Source organism: Crinia signifera, chromosome 9 (assembly GCF_055691185.1).
Source record: "Crinia signifera chromosome 9, ASM5569118v1, whole genome shotgun sequence".
In the NCBI taxonomy this organism is placed as follows: Eukaryota; Metazoa; Chordata; class Amphibia; order Anura; family Myobatrachidae; genus Crinia; species Crinia signifera.
In genome coordinates, this window is record NC_139225.1 from 30,005,709 (window position 1) to 30,024,256 (window position 18,548).

Genomic DNA, 18,548 nt, shown 5'->3' on the forward strand with positions numbered 1-18,548 from the left:
AATTCTCTCTTTAATGGACAAAACCATGTGCACTGCGGGGGGGGGGGGGGGGGGAATGCTTACTGCAGGAGGGGACGCTTACTCAACACACTCCCTCTCTCACTTCACTAAGGGGCATTGTAGTAACGAGCTGGGTGTTTTTCAAGATTTTGCTATGGAGCCCACAAAGTTTAAGTTATGCCCCTGCTCTTCCATCTCACTGTATTATAACTTCCAGCCCATCATATAACTCTTCCCTGTGTATATAACACTCCTCTTCTATCTACTTATATCTTTGTTATCCCCCCCCCTCTCTGTGTATATAATGGTCCTCTTCTATCTGATTCCTTAATGAAAATATTAGTACACTAAACCTTTCATCCATTGTGGGGAAAATATTAGAAGGAATAATAAAAGGTAGTATCCCAAATTTCTTAGAAAAGGAGAAGGTGATCAGTAAGGCTCAGCTTGGGTTTGTCAAAAATAGATCATGTCAGACTAATTTAATTAGCTTCTTTGAGAAGTCCGTAGCGGAGTGGGAAATCTGTTGATGTAATACTTATTGATTTCACTAAAGCTTTTGACACGGTGCCTCATAAAAGGTTATTAATAAAACTATGTAAAATAGGGTTAGGAGATAACATTTGTAATTGGATTAAAAACTGGTTGCACAATCGGCGACAGAGAGTGGTGGTAAATGGCATACATTCAACCTAGGATAATATCCAAAGTGGAGTCACACAAGGTTCAATATTAGGACCCACCTTGTTTAAAATATTCATTAATGATATAGGTAGTGATTTAGTGAGTAATATTGCAATATTTGAGGACTACACAAAATTGGGGAAGGAAATTAACTCAGGAGAGGATGTGGATACACTACAAGCTGACTTAACTATACTGGAAAGGTGGGTGGAAAGGTGGCAAATGTTGTTTAATGTTGATTAATGTAAAGTAATTCATATGGGAACAAAAATGCTACTTAGAGGCTAAATTGAATTATTATAGGGATTTCTGATATGGATAAGGAATTGGGGGTCATCCTAGATAAAAGAAAATTGGTAATAGTGGTAATAGTGCATACAGGACACTGGCATGCATTAAAAGTGGAATGGATTCAAGGGATGCCAATGTGATAGTGCCTCTTTACAAGGCATTAGTGAGACCACTCTTGGAATAATGTGCTCAGTTCTGGGCACTGCACCTTAAAAAGGACATAAATTAATTGGAAGAGTATCGAGAAGGGCAAATAAGCTAGTAAGTGGTCTCATATCACTAGAATACAAAGATAGGGTAACCAGGCTGAATATGTTTTCACTGGAGAAATGGAGGTTGAGAGGTGATATGATTAGTATGTTCAAATACAGGATTGGGAATCATATGGAACTGGGAGATGATTTGGTCAGTAACAGGCCTATACTTAGGACACATGTACTGAGGCTCAAGGAAAATAAATTCCATACTGAATTAAGAAGAGGATTCCTCACCATTAGAGCAGTAACTTCTGGAACTCATTGAAGGCGGTTACAGCAACTACTGTTTTAAATCAAAACTGGATGCATTTTTGCCCACTAAAGGAATCCTATAGATATGACTTACTCAAGTCAGTAGTTACAAGTCAAATAGGTTGAACTCGATGGACTAACGTCTTTTTTCAACCTTCATTACTATGTTACCTCCAGCCCATCTCATATCACCTGCTCTTCACAACTTATAACTACATGTTCTGTTCTTTCTACCTACAGGCAAAGGAAAGTAATCTGGACATCATTCTAGACACAATGCGGCAGGAGAGCACCAGGGAACAGTTGTGTGTCCTCATGGGAAAGGCACAGGCATGTTTGCAAGACATCAAAGCCGGGTGAGTACTGAGACGCATGTCTTATGTGTCCCCTACATAGGTCCACTGATCCTAAACTGTAGATTCAGTTGGCAATCTTAATGTCGGTACTGGCATGATGTTGACGTTGCACAGGAAGTTGATTCTGCTCAGCGAGGTTTGTTTGTTGTTTGTGTACTATAGATAGAGGATTGCTGTTGAATTGAGTCTTTATATGAATAACCCTTTCTTCAATGAACAGATACGAGAGACTTCATGAAAAGCAACTTGCCATTAGTGAGTCTTATCCGGCCATGGTCCTGGCTGAATTATTGGCTTACAGTTCATCTGTCAGCAAATTCTTCAGTTGTAAAGAAGTGTACGGACAGGTAAGGGCAGACGCCGGTCTAACAAAGGGCCTCATGCAGGGTTGAGGTCGGTTTTGCAGGCACATATGACATATAAGTGGATGGCTCTCGGCCCTTTGACCTCACTTACTTCCATGATATCACTCCAGTTGGGAGAATTATGCAAAGGGTTTGGTTACTAATTACAAAGCATGACAGTGGGAAATTACAATGTTGACTTTTAGGTATCTGGTTTGAATGTTGACGCCAGCATGTCGTCATTACATGTTGACATGTTGACATGTAAAATGTTGACATCCACTTTTGAATGTGGGCTTTTCATACCACACCCTTCTTTAATGGATATATAGTAACTAGACGATTCATCGCGCCCTACGGGCGTTCTTCAAACTGTCGTAAGGGGCTGCGCCCCCTACATTTGTGAACTTTTGTATTGTGTGAAATATGGTTAGAATTGTATGAAATATGCCTGTATTACAACTTGAGTTATAAGTGAAATGTGTTAAATAGAGAGCATATGATGTGGAAGGGGGTGTGTATTGTTTTGTTTAATTAAAAAGCGGTTACAGAGTAAGATGTACATTGATAGTGTGGTGGGTACAGTGACATTTGTGGCTGTGGGGGGGTGTGCGTGCATGTTGTTTAGGTGTGTGTGTGTGTGGGCAACACAGCGTCAGCGACTCCCCAGTGGTGGAAGTTACGGTTCAGGAGAGCAGGAAGCTGGGTAGTGATAGGGGTGTGTAAGTATGAGGGGGACTAAAGCTTTTGCACTGGTGCAGAGGAGGGTGGGGGACACTGTGCAGCTCCAGCCAGTGGGTGAGCATCCAGCATAGGAGTACAGGATGGTGCCCCTGAGTCAGTGTCTCCTCCGACTGGGTGGGAGTTAGGGTGCATGAGAGCAGGAGGCTGGGCGGTAAAGCATGATAGGGGAATGTGGGCAACACAGGGTGAGCGGGTCCCCACTGGCGGAAGTTACAGGGCAGGAGAACAGGAGGCAGTGATAGGGGTGTGTGGGCATGAGGGGTAGTAAAGGTGGTGCAGACGCCAATCACGGGAGAGGAGGGGGGGGTGCCGCGAATCGCAGGGGGGGGGTCGCGGGGGTCCGGGGGGTGCCGCTCACCTACACCATGGTGGATGATGGGCATGTACTGTAGCCCTGGCTGGGTGGGGGGAGGTGATGTCAAGGGGGTGGTGGTGTGTACCACACTGGTCTTGGGGGGGCGGGTTTGTGTAGAACGCTGGGCTGGGACGTTATACACACAGGGGTTGAGTGACCAATCTGGCTAAATATATAAAAGATCTATGTCAAATTGCCCAAATCACAACTGACTGACTGAAAACCACAAATGTAATCACTTATTTACTTACTGAAGGGTCTGCGTACCAAGCCATGAAGAGAGATAATGCACCAACCAATGGGCTCCTAACTGCCATTTTATAGTCTTTGAAAAATGACAGGAACTTGTTTGGCTCTAGTTTCTCTCTCCAAAGCTTGGTACATCTACCCCCTCAGTATGGTCAGTAGGGCACAGGCAGTAATGCAGGAAGCCACCTATAGACAGACTGTTTCAGTATTAATGGAGCTCATCACTGTAAGGTTGGGGTTGTCTGCTCAGTAAGTCCTATGAACAATAAAGCCATTGAGCTGAAATGTGAAGCTCTCAGACCTAAACCACTGTCTCGTTCCTTGTACCACATACAAGAATGTGGTTTAAAAGTAACGACTAAGAACCGGACTAAACAGACTATAGGATGATTCATAATTCATCGCATGGCTGGGAATTTGCATAGCGGACGATTATCGATACACTGCTCATGCGTACGGGTTGCGGTACGCATGCACGAGGCCGCCTTGCGGTCCATCAGGATGAATATGCCTTTTTCCATTGCACGTCAAGTAAATCCAGGGCTACACGGCGCCTGCGATGACTTGTGGCCAGCATAAAAATAATTTGATGGTGAGCCTGCTATGATCAGTTTTAAACGTATTTGCACAGCTGTAAATGAATGTGTAGCTGTACATATCCATTGGCACATCGTGCACATATTTTCGCAAGGCAAGATTTCACTCTAGTGTGGCTTAACTGAGTGCTGGCCGCTGCGAATTTGAGGCTGTACGAGCAGGTGTTAATCGGGCCCTATATGGATTTCTATAACAGTGGTATTTGTTGGCTTTATCACGGTCCAATCACCTCTCTTCAATGTGCTCAGCAGAAAATCCTATTGGCTGATGGTTGTGTGAGTAGCAATCTGCCAACAGGAATAAATATATCTCTTGTCCAATCGCTTTGTCTACTTGCTGAGTGAATGAGTCAGTGGCAGTTAGGACACAAATGCAAAAGCTCAGTTGTCACAGATCAGGTCCTTCTATGTCCTGGCCAAAGACCAGTCCACAACAGGTAGAGTTTTCCTATTGGCTGATGGTCACACACACACAGGTCATGACAGTCTTCTGCCCAACCAGATCATCCGGATGACCTGCGTCTGGTGCCAATGAAGAGATCACTGATAATAAATCAGATACTGCTATTTACTAATGTGTTGATTTTCACAGCAGCCATCGTGTTTATACATTGTTACAATGTTTTCAAAGGATTTGCCCTTAAAATTAGAAGACTCTGGTGGCAAAGACCCTACAAACTCTGAATCCATGTCCCAAGAACCTACAAACATTTTGGTAGGAGATGGACCTAAATCAAGACCAGCAGAGTCCACACAAGTCATAGACAACAACGCTGGTCTCTCCCTGGATCCCACTGCAGTAAATACAGCTGCAGATATACATCAGTCCCCTGAAACAGAGACCACAGGGAATATCGACGGAGGGAATGGGGCTGAGAAACATCTCCAGCAGCCACTTGGCCGGAACCACGATGATTATGAAGATTATAAGATGTTTGAGTCGCAGCGTCTTGAATTCCCGGAGAGCCGCGGTAGCGTGCAATGTGTGGTAGGTAAACGCTTTGCATGCTGAGATATGGACGCCATGCCACACTTAATTGCTCCCTGGGGCCACATTAGAGAAGATAACAAGTATAGGTGGCCATACCATAAATGGGCAAAGTATTCACACCCGATTAACATTTTGCTGCATTCTGGTACAGCTGTGGATACAGCTGTCTGGGGCCCCGGCCTCTGGAAGGGCCCGGGCAGCTCCTTTTCCCACCGCAAATCCCCCCCCTCCCCCGACTGCCTCCACTGTGCTGCCTGCTTCTTCACTGCAGGACGCCGGCGGCCAATTCAAATGCTGCACTGACTTTTGAGCCGATCAGAGCTTGTGTGCCGTTAGCCAATCAGAGAGGCTCCTGATACACGAGCTCTGATTGGCTCACCAGCTGGTGCAGCATTTTAATTGGCCGCCGGCGTCCTGTATTGAAGAAGCCTGTGCTGGAAATCAGTCCCAGGCCCCAACATTCCTAGTGGCAGCCCTGCTTAGATGATTTCATGTTCTTAATACTTTGGCAGACAAGTAAAGGATATCCTATTCATAGACAATGGGGGTAAATGTAATAGGGTGCAAGCTGGAGGTAAGTCAGAGAATAGCCATATTTTTTAAAGCTCTCATTTTCAAGGCAAAACCGGGTTGGTTTTGCTTTGTAAAGTATTGCCGCTTTAAAAATGTCTGCTTTCATGTGACAGTTACACATTTTGGGCCTGATTCAGACCTGATAGCACAGCCGCAAATTCGGCAGTGTGATCAGGTCTGAATCAGGGATCAGCTTAACCTCCGCCCTGCTGAAGTGAAATCCCACATTGCGAATTCTCACCCGAATATGCGAAATCCTGTCAGAAGCCGCTCACCATCCAATGATTTTTACACTGGGCATCAGTCATCGGAGCTGCCATGCAGCCCGGCACTAAATGGCTGTTACCACCCCTAGATACCCACTTCTTTCAATCGTCTTGCAAACAGCTAGCAAAGAGAAAACGTAGCCATCTCCATATGCCAGCCCTGGTCGCACATGCGCATTTTGGTTCTTGCGCATGCGCAGTCTAACAATAGTAGCCTGCTGTGTGAATTCGCAGTTGTCCGATCAGGTCTGAATCGGGCCCTTTGTACCCTGAATCCCAGGGATCGGTGCACAGGGATACAGTCATTGGGTCGCCAGCAACTAGGTTGACACCACTAGGTCGACATGCAGGAAGGTCGACATGGGTTAAGTTGACAGGGTCATTAGGTGTACATGGGGGAGGTCGACAGTCAAAAGGTCGACATGGGTATTTCATGCCATACCATCCACTAGAGCAGTTAACCGTTTTGCTTTTTTCCAGATTAGATCACCGGTAGAGGAAAGCCCCGAGTCAGCCTTCGTACTGGAGTGCTTCACAACCTCCAAAGGCAACACATACACAGTGCTTCTAGATGGTGGAGACCTCGGGGCCAAGACCTCTGTGGAAGAGTCCACGACTGATAATGTTTTCTTCACCGAGGCAGTAGTAGAAGACCAAAGTCCCTGGAATCTGAATCTAATGGTTTTGCCGGAGGAGTTGGTCACCGAACTGAAGAAAAAGTTAGTGCACAATATTCCTATTCTGGACAGTTAGATAATGTGCAACTTCTGCTGATTTTAAAGGACCGGTGAATATAGATCTATCGAGATCTTTAATGTCTACTTAAAAACATTTGTCCCAACATAGCTTCTACATCTTCGTCTCTTAACGCATGCAGTCCCACATTCACTCACTGTACACTCCACCCAGGGCTGGTGCCGCGCGCATAGCGCTAGTTATTTTCTATTCACTACAGGGACCCCGCCGGCCGCAGCCAGCTTTACACACATGACGGCGCCGCAGGTACCCCTATGGCACGGACACCCCTGACCGCCCCAGCACTGCAGGGACGCCAGGGCAGCAAGTTTTTTACACAGTTCACTGGGGGTGAGGGGCGAACTGCCACCCTCCAGGTGCCGGCGCCCTAGGCAAATGCCTAGAGCTGCCTAGTGGTGGCACCCGCCCAGTCTCCACCTTTAGGGTATAGACTAAAGAAAAACGGTGACCAGGCAGTGACTGCAGGAGTCCATTTAATAAGTTCTGGAATGAAAGCATGGCACTGCTAATATATCACTGCAGGGCTACAGGGCATGATCTCTATGATCCTCCGGAGTCTCCACTGGCAACCAGTTGTTTAAAAGGATGTCAATATAAAAGATTTTGTAGTTACAGATATAATGGCGGTCATCGATCACCAACGCTTGCTCCCGTTTGTCGTTCCAAAATCACAACTGCGGCATAGGCAAATGCAGGGGGGGTTCTGGTTGCCTGCAACCCCCCCTCCTCTTGGCAAGTGGAAATAGCAATGGTATATAATATGATTACTAGAGTTGCCGCCACATCATGCAGTGAAAGGGTCAGAGCGAAGCTTCTGCACATGCCCAGTGTTAGCAGCTACTTCTACCTAGTTTGCTGAGTGTGTAGAGTCCTCAATCAGTGCACCTGACCAGAGAGCAACTAGCAGGCAGAAGAGACCGGAGTCTTACCATGAGGTGGGAGAATATGTGCAGTACTGGTTCTATTATGATTGGGTATTCATTATGGTATGTTTAACCTTTTCCTGACCACTTTTTGATATTATTTAAATGTTAAATACAGCTGATACTGTATACCGTCTATAGTGTTAGATATTAATACTGTATTCCATACAGTATCCAGTGTGTAAAAAGACTAATGTGTACATGTCCATGGTTGTTACTAGGTTCTTATAATGCTTCCACCAATCCCTGAATTTGGCTACATCAGTATTTGGTGTGTAGTGTATACATTATCATAACTCTGTATTACAATCTCCCTTCCAGAATCCGCCTGGGGTTCTATGAGCACCTGGAGAGCTGGTTTGAGGAAACAGTGTCCAATTCCCATACTGTTGTCCTTGCCAAGAAGGAGAAACTGAAATCAGAGGTGGACTTACGCTACCACCTCCACGAGCCTCGGAGCCGGCGCATAGAGATGGACATCCATAACGTCAGAGCAGGTACAAGTGTTCTGAGCACATAACAATGGCAAGGATCCTAGTTACCTGTATTTGTTTGTGTTCTAGACACCAATCACTAGTTAGCGGAAAGCAGCTCAAAGGCAAAATTGCCCAGTGTGTATGGGCCTTAAGAAAGTAAAGTCTCTATACTAATACTGACCACAAGATGGCGATAAATACCTTTTAGTCAGACTATTGTTGTTGCATGCAAACTGTTCTGCAGTTATGTATTTCATGTATGTATGAAACGAGTGATCTATCATTTGACAAATCAGACCTGACCTGAGCACAGCTGCGACTTCACATGATGGCTAAGTACACTGCACGCCACCGAGTAAGTCTGTGGCTTCTCTGCAGGGCCGGTGCAAGGCACCGGAGCGCCCTAGGCGAGTCGGGGTGGGGGCGCCCCGGTGTCTACCTGTCCTGCGGCGCTGTAAAGCTGGCGGCGGCAGCGGGGGGTTCCTGCAGTCAATAAGAAATAACGAGCGATATCCGCCGTGCTATGCGAAAGCGCTTCTGTTTTGGAAACATTGGCCGCACGGCGCACGCTGATTGGCTGAATCTCAGCCAATCAGCGTGCGGCCAGTGTTTACAGAAGCGCTTCCGCATAGCCCAGCGGATAGCGCTCGTTATTTCTTATTGACTGCAGGGACCCCCGCTGCTGCCGCCGCCAGCTTTATATGCGCACAGCGCCGCAGGACAGGTACCCGGGCGGCAAGGGGGGCGAAATACCGCCCTCCAGTGGCCGGCGCCCTAGGCAAATGCCTAGATTTGCCTAGTGGTGGCGCCGGCCCTGCTTCTCAGCCTGCGACAGCTGGTGTACAGTGGAGAAATCATTTGCTACAAATGGTTTTGAAGATATTCACTCAACTGCGAATAGATTTGCAGCTGTACACATCCATTCTCACATTGAGCACATTCATTTGCAAGGCAGGATTTCACTCTAGTGGGGCCGCATCTTAACTGAACGATGGCCGCTGCAGAAGTGGTCAGGTCTGAATTACCTCCAATATCAGAACATGGCAGCACTGATGATAATATGTTTATACCCCTTGCAATGTCTCCCATTCTGCTCTACCTATTACATATGTTCCTCCCTGTGAAATACTGCGCTGTCTGTCTCTCATCCAGCTGAGTTACTCCTCCACTCTGAGCGTGTGGATTCTCACTGTGAGGGGATAAAAGAAGCACTGAACAACCTGAAGGAAGAGAGCGCTTTGCTCATCAGTAAGATGAAGATGGAGACTGAGAACTTCCGCAGCAAGATCAGTGCCATGGAAAGAACGTTCCTGCACACCAACAAGTCAGAGAAGTGAGCTAGAGTATAGTCACAGTACTGTCGCTCTCATGGGCTGTAAGTGCAGCCTCACTCATAGGATGAGATCCATTCTCATCCAATGAGGGTGGTCATAACATGACCTTCAGAAATGTCTCTTTTACTGCGTGGTAGTACAGGTTTAGGTCTTTCTGCAGTGTCTTTCCATAGATGTGCTTAAAGAGACCAATTTTGTCTCTTTTGGACTCCTGCAATGTCTCCCATTCTGCTCTACTACATATTACATACGATCCTCCCTTTGAAATACTGCGCTGTTTGTCTCCCATCCACCCAAGTTGCTTCTCCAATCTGAGAACATACAAACTCACAGTGGCCCTTATTCTAGTTGACTCGGACGGATGCGTATTTTCGGATGGCCACCGAGTGTTCTTAGCCCCGCCTACCGTACGGATCGCTTACACCGTCCAAATGCGGTAAGACACCGTGCTCGGATGGTTCCGTACGATCCTTTTCTGCACGGAATTCACGCCGTGTTCGGACATGCGAAGCGTTCGCACATGTGCAGAAACGCCTCTGCACATGCGCAAACACAAAACATCGGCCGTCCATCCGAACACGCGGCCATCCGACTCAACCAGAATAAGAGCCAGTGTACGGTTCTTTTGGGGAATTCAACTCCAGAATCCAGTGCTGTGAGGCAGCAGCTAATAAGTGTATCATTGTACTGTGTGTGACTGGGAAGTTTAATCTAAGTTGCCATGTGCTGTTTCTTTTTCATTTTTAATTTTAAATCCTTTATTTCAGACTGGTGACTCTGAGCAACTCTCTCCCGTCCATCTTGGATAGTCATGTTAGCGGAGTGCAAACCTCCATGAGGTCCTACAGACAACACGTGGAAGAGATGCTGGGGAAGTTGTGCGACACCAACTCGGATTTCATCAAATCTTTTCGGTAAATACTGCAAAGGACTTAAGGATTATTCTTGGGGGGGAGTATTGAATTCTCTACAAGCTCCCTGCACATTGGGGGTTATTCAGAGCAGGGGAATTCTTAGCGTTTTATAGGAGTCCCCATGAAAATACTGTTATGTTACTATGATTATGTTTTATTTATTGTGTTTTTTATTGTTTGTGTGATGTTTTATGTGGTACATTATGGAGTTGTGGTTGATACTCTTGGCAACAATGAATTCTGATGAGTGCAACATAAATGTCTTTTTACAGGATATTCTCAGAGGGCGGAAACTTTTCTCCCGCTGAGATAGAGAATCTACGCAAGAGGCTCCACAAGGCTTCCGCCACCATCACCTCCTTCGAGGGCTCCATCATGGTGGATCTGGAGGGGCTGGAATCACAGTGTTTAGAGCAGGTCATTTGTGAGCAATTATCCAATATAAAATATGTCCATGATTTTATATATTGGTTTGTGTATGCCTCCCTGTGTCCTTAACGAAATACTTTGCTTAATTTTTCACCCCAGTGATGCAGGTTTAGGAGATTGTTTATTTTCTGTGACCTTGGATACCATATCTGCTTTACAAGTTGGTGTCCTATCTAAGGGCAGATATCTTTTTTTATAAAGTGAGTACGAGTGAACCAGAATAAGGGCCCTTATCTGTTACACCGACAGAGTTGAGTGATATCACTCGGCTGCGTGAAAGGAAAGGGTAATCTTGAGTTAAGAAAAAACACATGGTTTCCCCCAGCTCACCGAATGAGCAATCAGATTTAAAAAACACATTTTGGTAGAATTCAGAGATCTTGGTTACATATATTTGCAAATACATAGGTAAGCCATTCGTCAATGCATCTCTGAGTATTGGGGGACCCTATTGCTATATCTAGGTGCAGGGTGCGGCACCCCAAAAATGAGCATAAGACAGAGATCCCAGAGCAGCTACACCAACAACTTGTCAGGTTAAGAGAGACATCTGAGGTTAGGGGCACCCAGGGCTATTTTTCAGTAGGCTCCAGCAGGAACTGAGGCCCTTATTCTAGTTCACTCTTTCCGACAAAATATTGTCGGCAGGTATTACTTGTGCAGAGATAATTAGACTTGGGTGGGGTTTTACACCTGCCTCACCTGCAGTTCACATGGTTTTGTCCATCTAAGAAATATTTTGTCAGAAAGAGTGAACTAGAATAAGGGCCTCAGTTCCTGCTGGAGCCTACTGAAAAATAGCCCTGGGGGCACCTAATAATGCAGATAAATTGGGGGTCTTATGTTTTTATTTCTCCAAAAAACTGCGCCAACTTCTCGCAGTATATGGAACTTTGTACACTCTCCACCTATTTATCTCCTGCAGACACAGCAGCTCAAAAAAAGCAGGTGCACGCTGTGGTGCATCCTTGGCTCCTCCATAAACCCAACCAATTTATTCTGCAGACGTTTACGAATTGAGGTGCACGGAATAACCTATGATAACCATCATAAATGAGGTCAACAGTGGAATTTTTGCAGCCTTTTTAGTTGTTCTGTCAAATTTATATCCCCCTCCATTAGTTTGTCACCCACAATAATGATAATTGATTTAGTATATATAGTTGCTCACTGCATGCTGCCATATTTTCCAAAGAAATATCCCTCCCCTTCCCTAACTTGTCAGGTCTGCAACCCTGGGTTCCCTATCCCTGTTATACCCAGGTATTACAGATATTCTTTACATATCACGTCGCCAGCACAGGGGTGTAGAAATGGCATTTGCTCTCCTGTTCTTTCATATAGGCCACAGAGGTCGTAAAGAAGTATGAAGACCGATTCCTCGGTTTAACTGCAGACACGATTTTCCTGGAGAACGTCCAGAAAATGCTGACTAATCTACAGGTGAAGATAAAAGGCCTGGTAAGTGGGGGATGAATCCATTATGTGCAGGGGGAGGGGGATTGGAATTCCTGTCCAATATAACCCAAATGCAAATATCATACACACTGCCCGATCCGTCGGGACGGACATCACAATTCGGCGGTGGCATTTGCATGCGCCCGCACACACAGCACGATTAGCGCCAATATATCTTTAGATATATCGGGCATTGTCTGTGGTGCACAGCCAAAGCAATATATATGTAAAGGATGCCGTTCACAGATATATCGCTCGCACACACTAGCCGATGGAGCATCCATATATCCGCTGTTCAATCGAATGGCTGTTATATCAGCCAGTGTGTACGCACCATAAGACACTCATAATTTATGATTGGTGTCACCTGTGTTAAACTATTTAATTGATAAGAAAGGTGTTTTAACACAGATGACGGCAATCTTAGGAAAGTCCAGGTAGGTATGTAAACCAATGGTGTATATTAAACTAAGCTCTCTGCTCTCCACCCTCCTATCTCTCCTCTGGACGGGATGCTCCATCGGAAGCTCAGACAAACTGATACATCTGTGTCTCTGCCTGTACTGCATACTGTCCTGCTCACATTCTGATTGGTTCTGCTGCTGCATAAGAGGGACAGCTAGTGTTGTCAGTGCACTCAGGCATATGGGCCCCCTGACAAAGGGGGTTACAGTAGGCCCTGCAGCCCCCCCATTATTCTGGCTATACTTTAATGACGAATATGATGATGAATGATGACACTATTTCCGCTTTATGTAATAACAACAGGGAGTTTTAATGTAATCATTGATTTGATTATATTGTAGGTTGTGACCAGCAATTCTCAGTCTCAGCAGATAAATGGTTACCTGGAACAGCTCCGGATAAAGACCGATGCCTGTGCTTATCCCAATATGGATAAAGAGGTAGGTGATACATGTGCCAAGCGGGCGGCTGCTGGTTTCACATATTAATGGTGTGGAAAAAGTGGAAGGAGAGAACGCACCAGCCAATCAACTCCTAACTGTCCTTTTTCAAACACAGCTGATTGGCTGCTGCGCTATCACCTTCCACTTTATCACTTTAATGGGCTTAATACATTTGCCCGAAAGTTACATAAAGGGGCCAATTCAGGCCTGTTCATTGAGCAGCCAATACAGCCCCTGCGCATCCTCATGTGCAGAGCCCTGCAGCAAACACCTTCGGCAAGATTTTCACTGGCCTGGAGCGTTTACACATTGATTGGCAGCCAAGGTGCGTTCCGTAGTGGACACCCAGCATTTCATGGGCATGGCCACAAAACTGGTGGGCACGCCCATAGAAATGGTGGACAGGCCCCAGGGAATGCAGGCGTTCCCTGGTCTGCTCTGGGCAGGTGGATGGCGTCACATGACGTCAGCAACCGCCCCCAGTTCGGACAAGAATGTGCAGCAGAAAAGTTAGTCCTGGCTACCTTTCTGCTGTGAACACAGGAACAGTCATTGGATGGTGAGCAACAGTTGAATGATTTTTCCTCTGTGCGGGCACTTGCGAGCGGACGTGTAAGCCTACACATCCGCTCGCAGCGTAGCGAGGAGATTCGGGCAGTGGGGCGCGCATTCGCTGGCGTTAAGCTGCTCGCTAGGCCCGACTATGCGCAGCCTAGCAAGCAGGTCTGAATCAGGCTCAAAATCGGAGCCAAATCATGTGTCAACTAGAGGACTCCATTGGGTCGGTTTAATCGGGGAACTGGGCCAGGAGTGCCTGCAATGTGTGATGGGATTGCCGGCATTGGCACTACTCATCCCATAGGACGATATCTTCCAATATGTAATTCAGGGTGACTGCGGCCGATGTGTGCAGGTCACTGTTATCTGAATTAGCCCCCAATCTGCCCAGAAGGCACATACACAACTTGTGGCTATAGTTTAAGTGAATAGAAGAACACTGGGCACAAGAAAAAGGAAGCCATTGTGGTTTGCAAAAGAAGTAGCAAGTATTGTGAAAGCAAAAAAGTTGGCCTTTAAGAAATTTAAGCAGACGCAGAAGAATGAGGACAAAGAGGTGTATCTTGTTAGAAAGAAGGAGGCTAAGAAGGTAATCAGATAAAATGGCCCAGTCAGTGGGTAAATGGGGGGGGGGGAACTTTTTTTAGGTATATCAGTGAAAGGAGAAAAACAAAAAGTGGAATAATTAGACTGAAGACAGAGAGTGGAAGTTTTCTTGAGGGGGACAATGTAATAGCAGATAATATTAATAATTATTTCTGCTCAGTATTCACTGCTGAAAGAGAGGGGAAGGGGCCACAGTTAAGTTGCAAGTATATTCAGAAAACTGAGGGAGAGACAAGTACATTTACAGAGGAGAAAGTCCTCACAGAACTCTCAAAACTGAAAGTGGATAAATCAATGGGGCCAGATGGGATACATCCAAGGATACTAAAAGAGCTTAAAGGGGAGCTGGTAAAACCAATAACAGAATTATTCAACCAGTCACTAGCTACTGGAGTAATCCCAGAGGACTGGAAAACAGCGCATGTAGTCCCACTGCACAAAAGTGGAAGCAAGGAAGAGGTAAGCAACTATCGACCAGTAAGCCTTACATCAGTAGTAGGGAAATTGATAGAAACACTCTTAAAACAAAGAGTTGTAGAATATCTCAAAACCAGCAATTTACAGGATCCAAAACAGTATGGGTTTACTGGGGGAAGATCATGTCAAACAAATCTTATTGACTTTTTTGACTGGGTGGCTAAAGTAATAGATCAAGGTGGGGCTGTAGATGTAGCTTATCTAGACTTTAGTAAAGCTTTTGACACTGTCCCACATCGCAGACTGTTAAATAAACTTGAAAGCTTGGGATTGGATTCTAAGATAGTTGAATGGATAAGAGCGTGGTTGCAGGACAGAAAACAGAGAGTTGTAGTAAACGGAGTACAGTCAAAGGAGGGAAAGGTTACAAGTGGAGTACCCCAGGGATCTGTACTTGGACCGGTGCTTTTTAATATCTTTATTGGTGATATTGCAAATGGAATTGAGGGTAAAATGTGCCTTTTTGCAGATGACACAAAGGTATGCAACAGGGTAGACACACCAGGAGGGGTAAAACCAATGATTGAGGATCTAGGTAGATTAGAGAAATGGTCAAGAGAATGGCAACTACAGATTAATGCCAAAAAATGCAAAATCATGCACTTGGGTCTCAGAAATCCAAATACTCAATATAGTATAAATGGCACTATAATGGAAACTACTGAGGAAGAGAGGGATCTAGGTGTCACTATTCAGGGGACTTAAAAGCAGGTAGGCAATGTAACAAAGCAATGAAGAAGGCAAGTCAGATGCTTGGTTGCATAGGGAGAGGTATCAGCAGTAGAAAGAAAAAAGTAATAATGCCACTGTATGTACTAGAGTATTGTGTTCAGTTCTGGAGGCCATATCTCCAGAAGGATATAAATACATTAGAGACTGTACAAAGAAGAGCAACTAAAATGGTGCATGGCCTACATCACAAAACGTACCCGGAGAGACTAAAAGATCTTAATATGTATACTTTAGAGCAGAGAAGGGAAAGGGGGGACATGATAGAAACTTTCAAATATATCAAGGGTTTTAACAAGGTACAGGTGGGAGACATTCTTCACAGGAAGAGGAGCAACAGAACACGAGGACATGCACTGAAACTAGAGGGAGGAAGATTCAGGGGAAATGTGAAGAATTACTTCACAGAAAGAGTAGTAGATAAGTGGAATAGCCTACCATCAGAGGTGGTAGACGCAAATACAGTAGTACAATTTAAACATGTTTGGGATAGGCATATTGATATCCTTACAAAAAAATAAGGATCAAATATGGTTTGAGGTAACATGTTTAAAAAAAGGGGCAGACTAGATGGGCCAAGTGGTTGTTATCTGCCGTCAAATTCTATGTTTCTATGTAACAGATTGTTAATTAAGAAAAAATGAATCTGTCGTTCTCCAACTGCAATAAATACTATTACTATAAAATAAATACAAATATAAGTTGCCTAAAGGTTTAGTAATGTAGGATTCATCATAGGACAGTTCTGAAAGCTGGTTGTATTGCGTTTACCTGTATCAAGCAATCGTTGCGTTGCTTTCACTTTGTAAATTGTGCTGGATACAAAATAGATTTTGATTGGTTGCTTTCTGAGCAACACTGGACCTGATTCAGAGTTGTACCCAATGGCAGTTTTCTCCGCATCGCAACAGCTGATGGTTCTGATTCAGTATCAGGCGCATGAGAATGAAAATCACAATCTGTCGATTTTTGCACTTCTGCACATGAGTGTCACACTGCGGTCACATCAGGGCCGGCGCCACCACTAGGCAGTGTTAGGCATTTGCCTAGGGCGCCGGCCGCTAGGGGGCGTTAGTTGGGAGCAGGGCAGGAGGGATAGCTGGAGGTCTGGATTAGCGGGCAGGAGGGAGGGCTTGCTGCGCTGTGTTCAGTTCAGTCCCGGTGCATGTTAACTGACATCTTCCTCCACGCGCACCGTGTACAGCCGCTCAGCCAGGCAGCGTCTGAGGGTGAGCCAAGTGCTCAGCGCTGCCCGGCTGAGCGGCTGTACACGGTGCGGGTGGAGGAAGATGTCAGTCACACTGCGCCGTGACTGAACTGCGAGACCTCCCTCCTACCCGCTAAGCCAGACCTCCAGCTCTCCCTCCCTCCTGCCCGATGAGCTAGACCCGGGTGAGTAATTATATATGCACTGGAGGGAACATGCCTTGCACCGGCACTGGGTCACATCTCTGAAGGGTGCGATCGCGGTTTGATTGACAGAGGAGACAGCAATGGTGCGGCAACGCAGTGTTTAGGGGATGCGTGGCGCCTTCCTGCGAAAGGCAGAGGGCTTCGCAATGACCGCATCAATTTCTACAATGAGATCGCAGGGAGGGTCTTGACATGCTGGGCCGCCTTTTGCTATTTCAGCAAAACTGCTGCTGAATCAGACCCGATATCTGCAAGCGAAGCCCCGGCCCATAAATGAAGAGACGCTACCACAACTCATTCACAATTGCGTACGCAGCCTATACACAAGAACAAGGAATATCGGCCTTAAGGGTAGCCCTATATATATATATATGACTGGACCTGACAGCACATACACTGCAATGGCACGCCTGCGTTTTTACAACCACTCCCCACTCGCACCACGTTGGCGCACTCAAACGGTCAGTTGCTGTCAATCACTTTGCGATGGAATCCTCATGGGGCATGGGTTCGCAGCGGCACCTTGACACATGTGCATTGCATACACGGCACATGCGCCATCTGACGATTATCGCTCCGTTCCATGGAACATCTGCTTTTTGTCCATCTCTGAATCAGGCCCACTATGCGTACATTTGCACCAGTGTAATAACGATCTGCCTCCTTCTGGTAATAGGCAGTGACCGGTGAAGAGCTCTATGTCTTTGTACAAACTGTCATGAAAGAAGTGAGGACACGGAGCCATTATCTGTCATGTCTCCTGGTGAGTGGACCGTTGTATTGTGAACATTATACTGGGTGAGTGAGTCTTCAGACAAAGGGACACTTCTTGTCATTAGGGCACCAATCTCTGCACGAAGCTGGATTTATATTCTAAACACTATCACAGTGATTATATACTAATTAAAAAATACTAATTATCGGGGAAGCTGAGCAATATTAAATAGTGGCCTGAATGGTGCGGGTTAACTTATCGCTTCGTCAGGCCTGTCTATACAGCTGTGCGCATGTGTGACCAGGTTTGTCTGTATGACCAGTGGATCATTTATAGTTGGAGCACATCTAAATCTCCTATATATTTGGCTACATCTGTCACTCAAAGTGGGTGTCTGTGTCTATAACGCTCTGTTCCTGGACTTTCCTCTTAATGTGTGATTGCCTTCATCTGTGCTGAACACCTTTCTGAGAAATTAACCTGTTTAAAACAGGTGATGGCAATCATACATTAAGGGGAAGTCTAGAAACAGAGCATTGTGTCCCTCCTGGAGAGGGTGATGTTGGGAGGTATGTGACAGAGAACCAGCCCAGTGAGCCCACAGACAGTGCCAGACACCCACTGCCTTCCCATGTTGCCCAGCACTGCTACTCCACAGCCACCAGGTGAGCGCCCCCCTCCCGCGATTTGCGGCAAAACCGCCCCCCCCCCCCCCCGCGATTCGCGGCAAAAACACCCGCTCCCCCGCGACCCCCCCTACCGCGATTCGCAGCAAAAACACCCCCGCGACCCCCCCCCCGCGATTCGCTGCAAAAAGAACCCCCCCACGACCCCTCCCGCAATTCGCTGCATAACCACCACCCTGCGACCCCCCCTCCCGCGAATCGCGGCAAA

General features: G+C 46.1%; 1 protein-coding gene across 3 annotated transcripts in view; it reads left to right on the plus strand.

Moving 5' to 3' along the window:
* The window catches only part of CCDC180 (coiled-coil domain containing 180), a 91,021-nt gene that overhangs the window by 60,318 nt on the left and 12,155 nt on the right, over positions 1-18,548 (plus strand). For 2 of the 3 annotated variants that reach the window (XM_083158670.1, XM_083158669.1), the window contains exons 15-25: positions 1,725-1,840; positions 2,061-2,187; positions 4,760-5,116; positions 6,439-6,677; positions 7,959-8,134; positions 9,266-9,446; positions 10,215-10,361; positions 10,634-10,778; positions 12,135-12,251; positions 13,055-13,153; positions 17,616-17,702. In XM_083158670.1, the coding sequence (XP_083014796.1) occupies positions 1,725-1,840; positions 2,061-2,187; positions 4,760-5,116; positions 6,439-6,677; positions 7,959-8,134; positions 9,266-9,446; positions 10,215-10,361; positions 10,634-10,778; positions 12,135-12,251; positions 13,055-13,153; positions 17,616-17,702 (1,791 nt within the window). The remainder of the gene's footprint in view (positions 1-1,724; positions 1,841-2,060; positions 2,188-4,759; positions 5,117-6,438; positions 6,678-7,958; positions 8,135-9,265; positions 9,447-10,214; positions 10,362-10,633; positions 10,779-12,134; positions 12,252-13,054; positions 13,154-17,615; positions 17,703-18,548) is intronic. The other variant, XM_083158671.1, reaches the window with a different exon arrangement.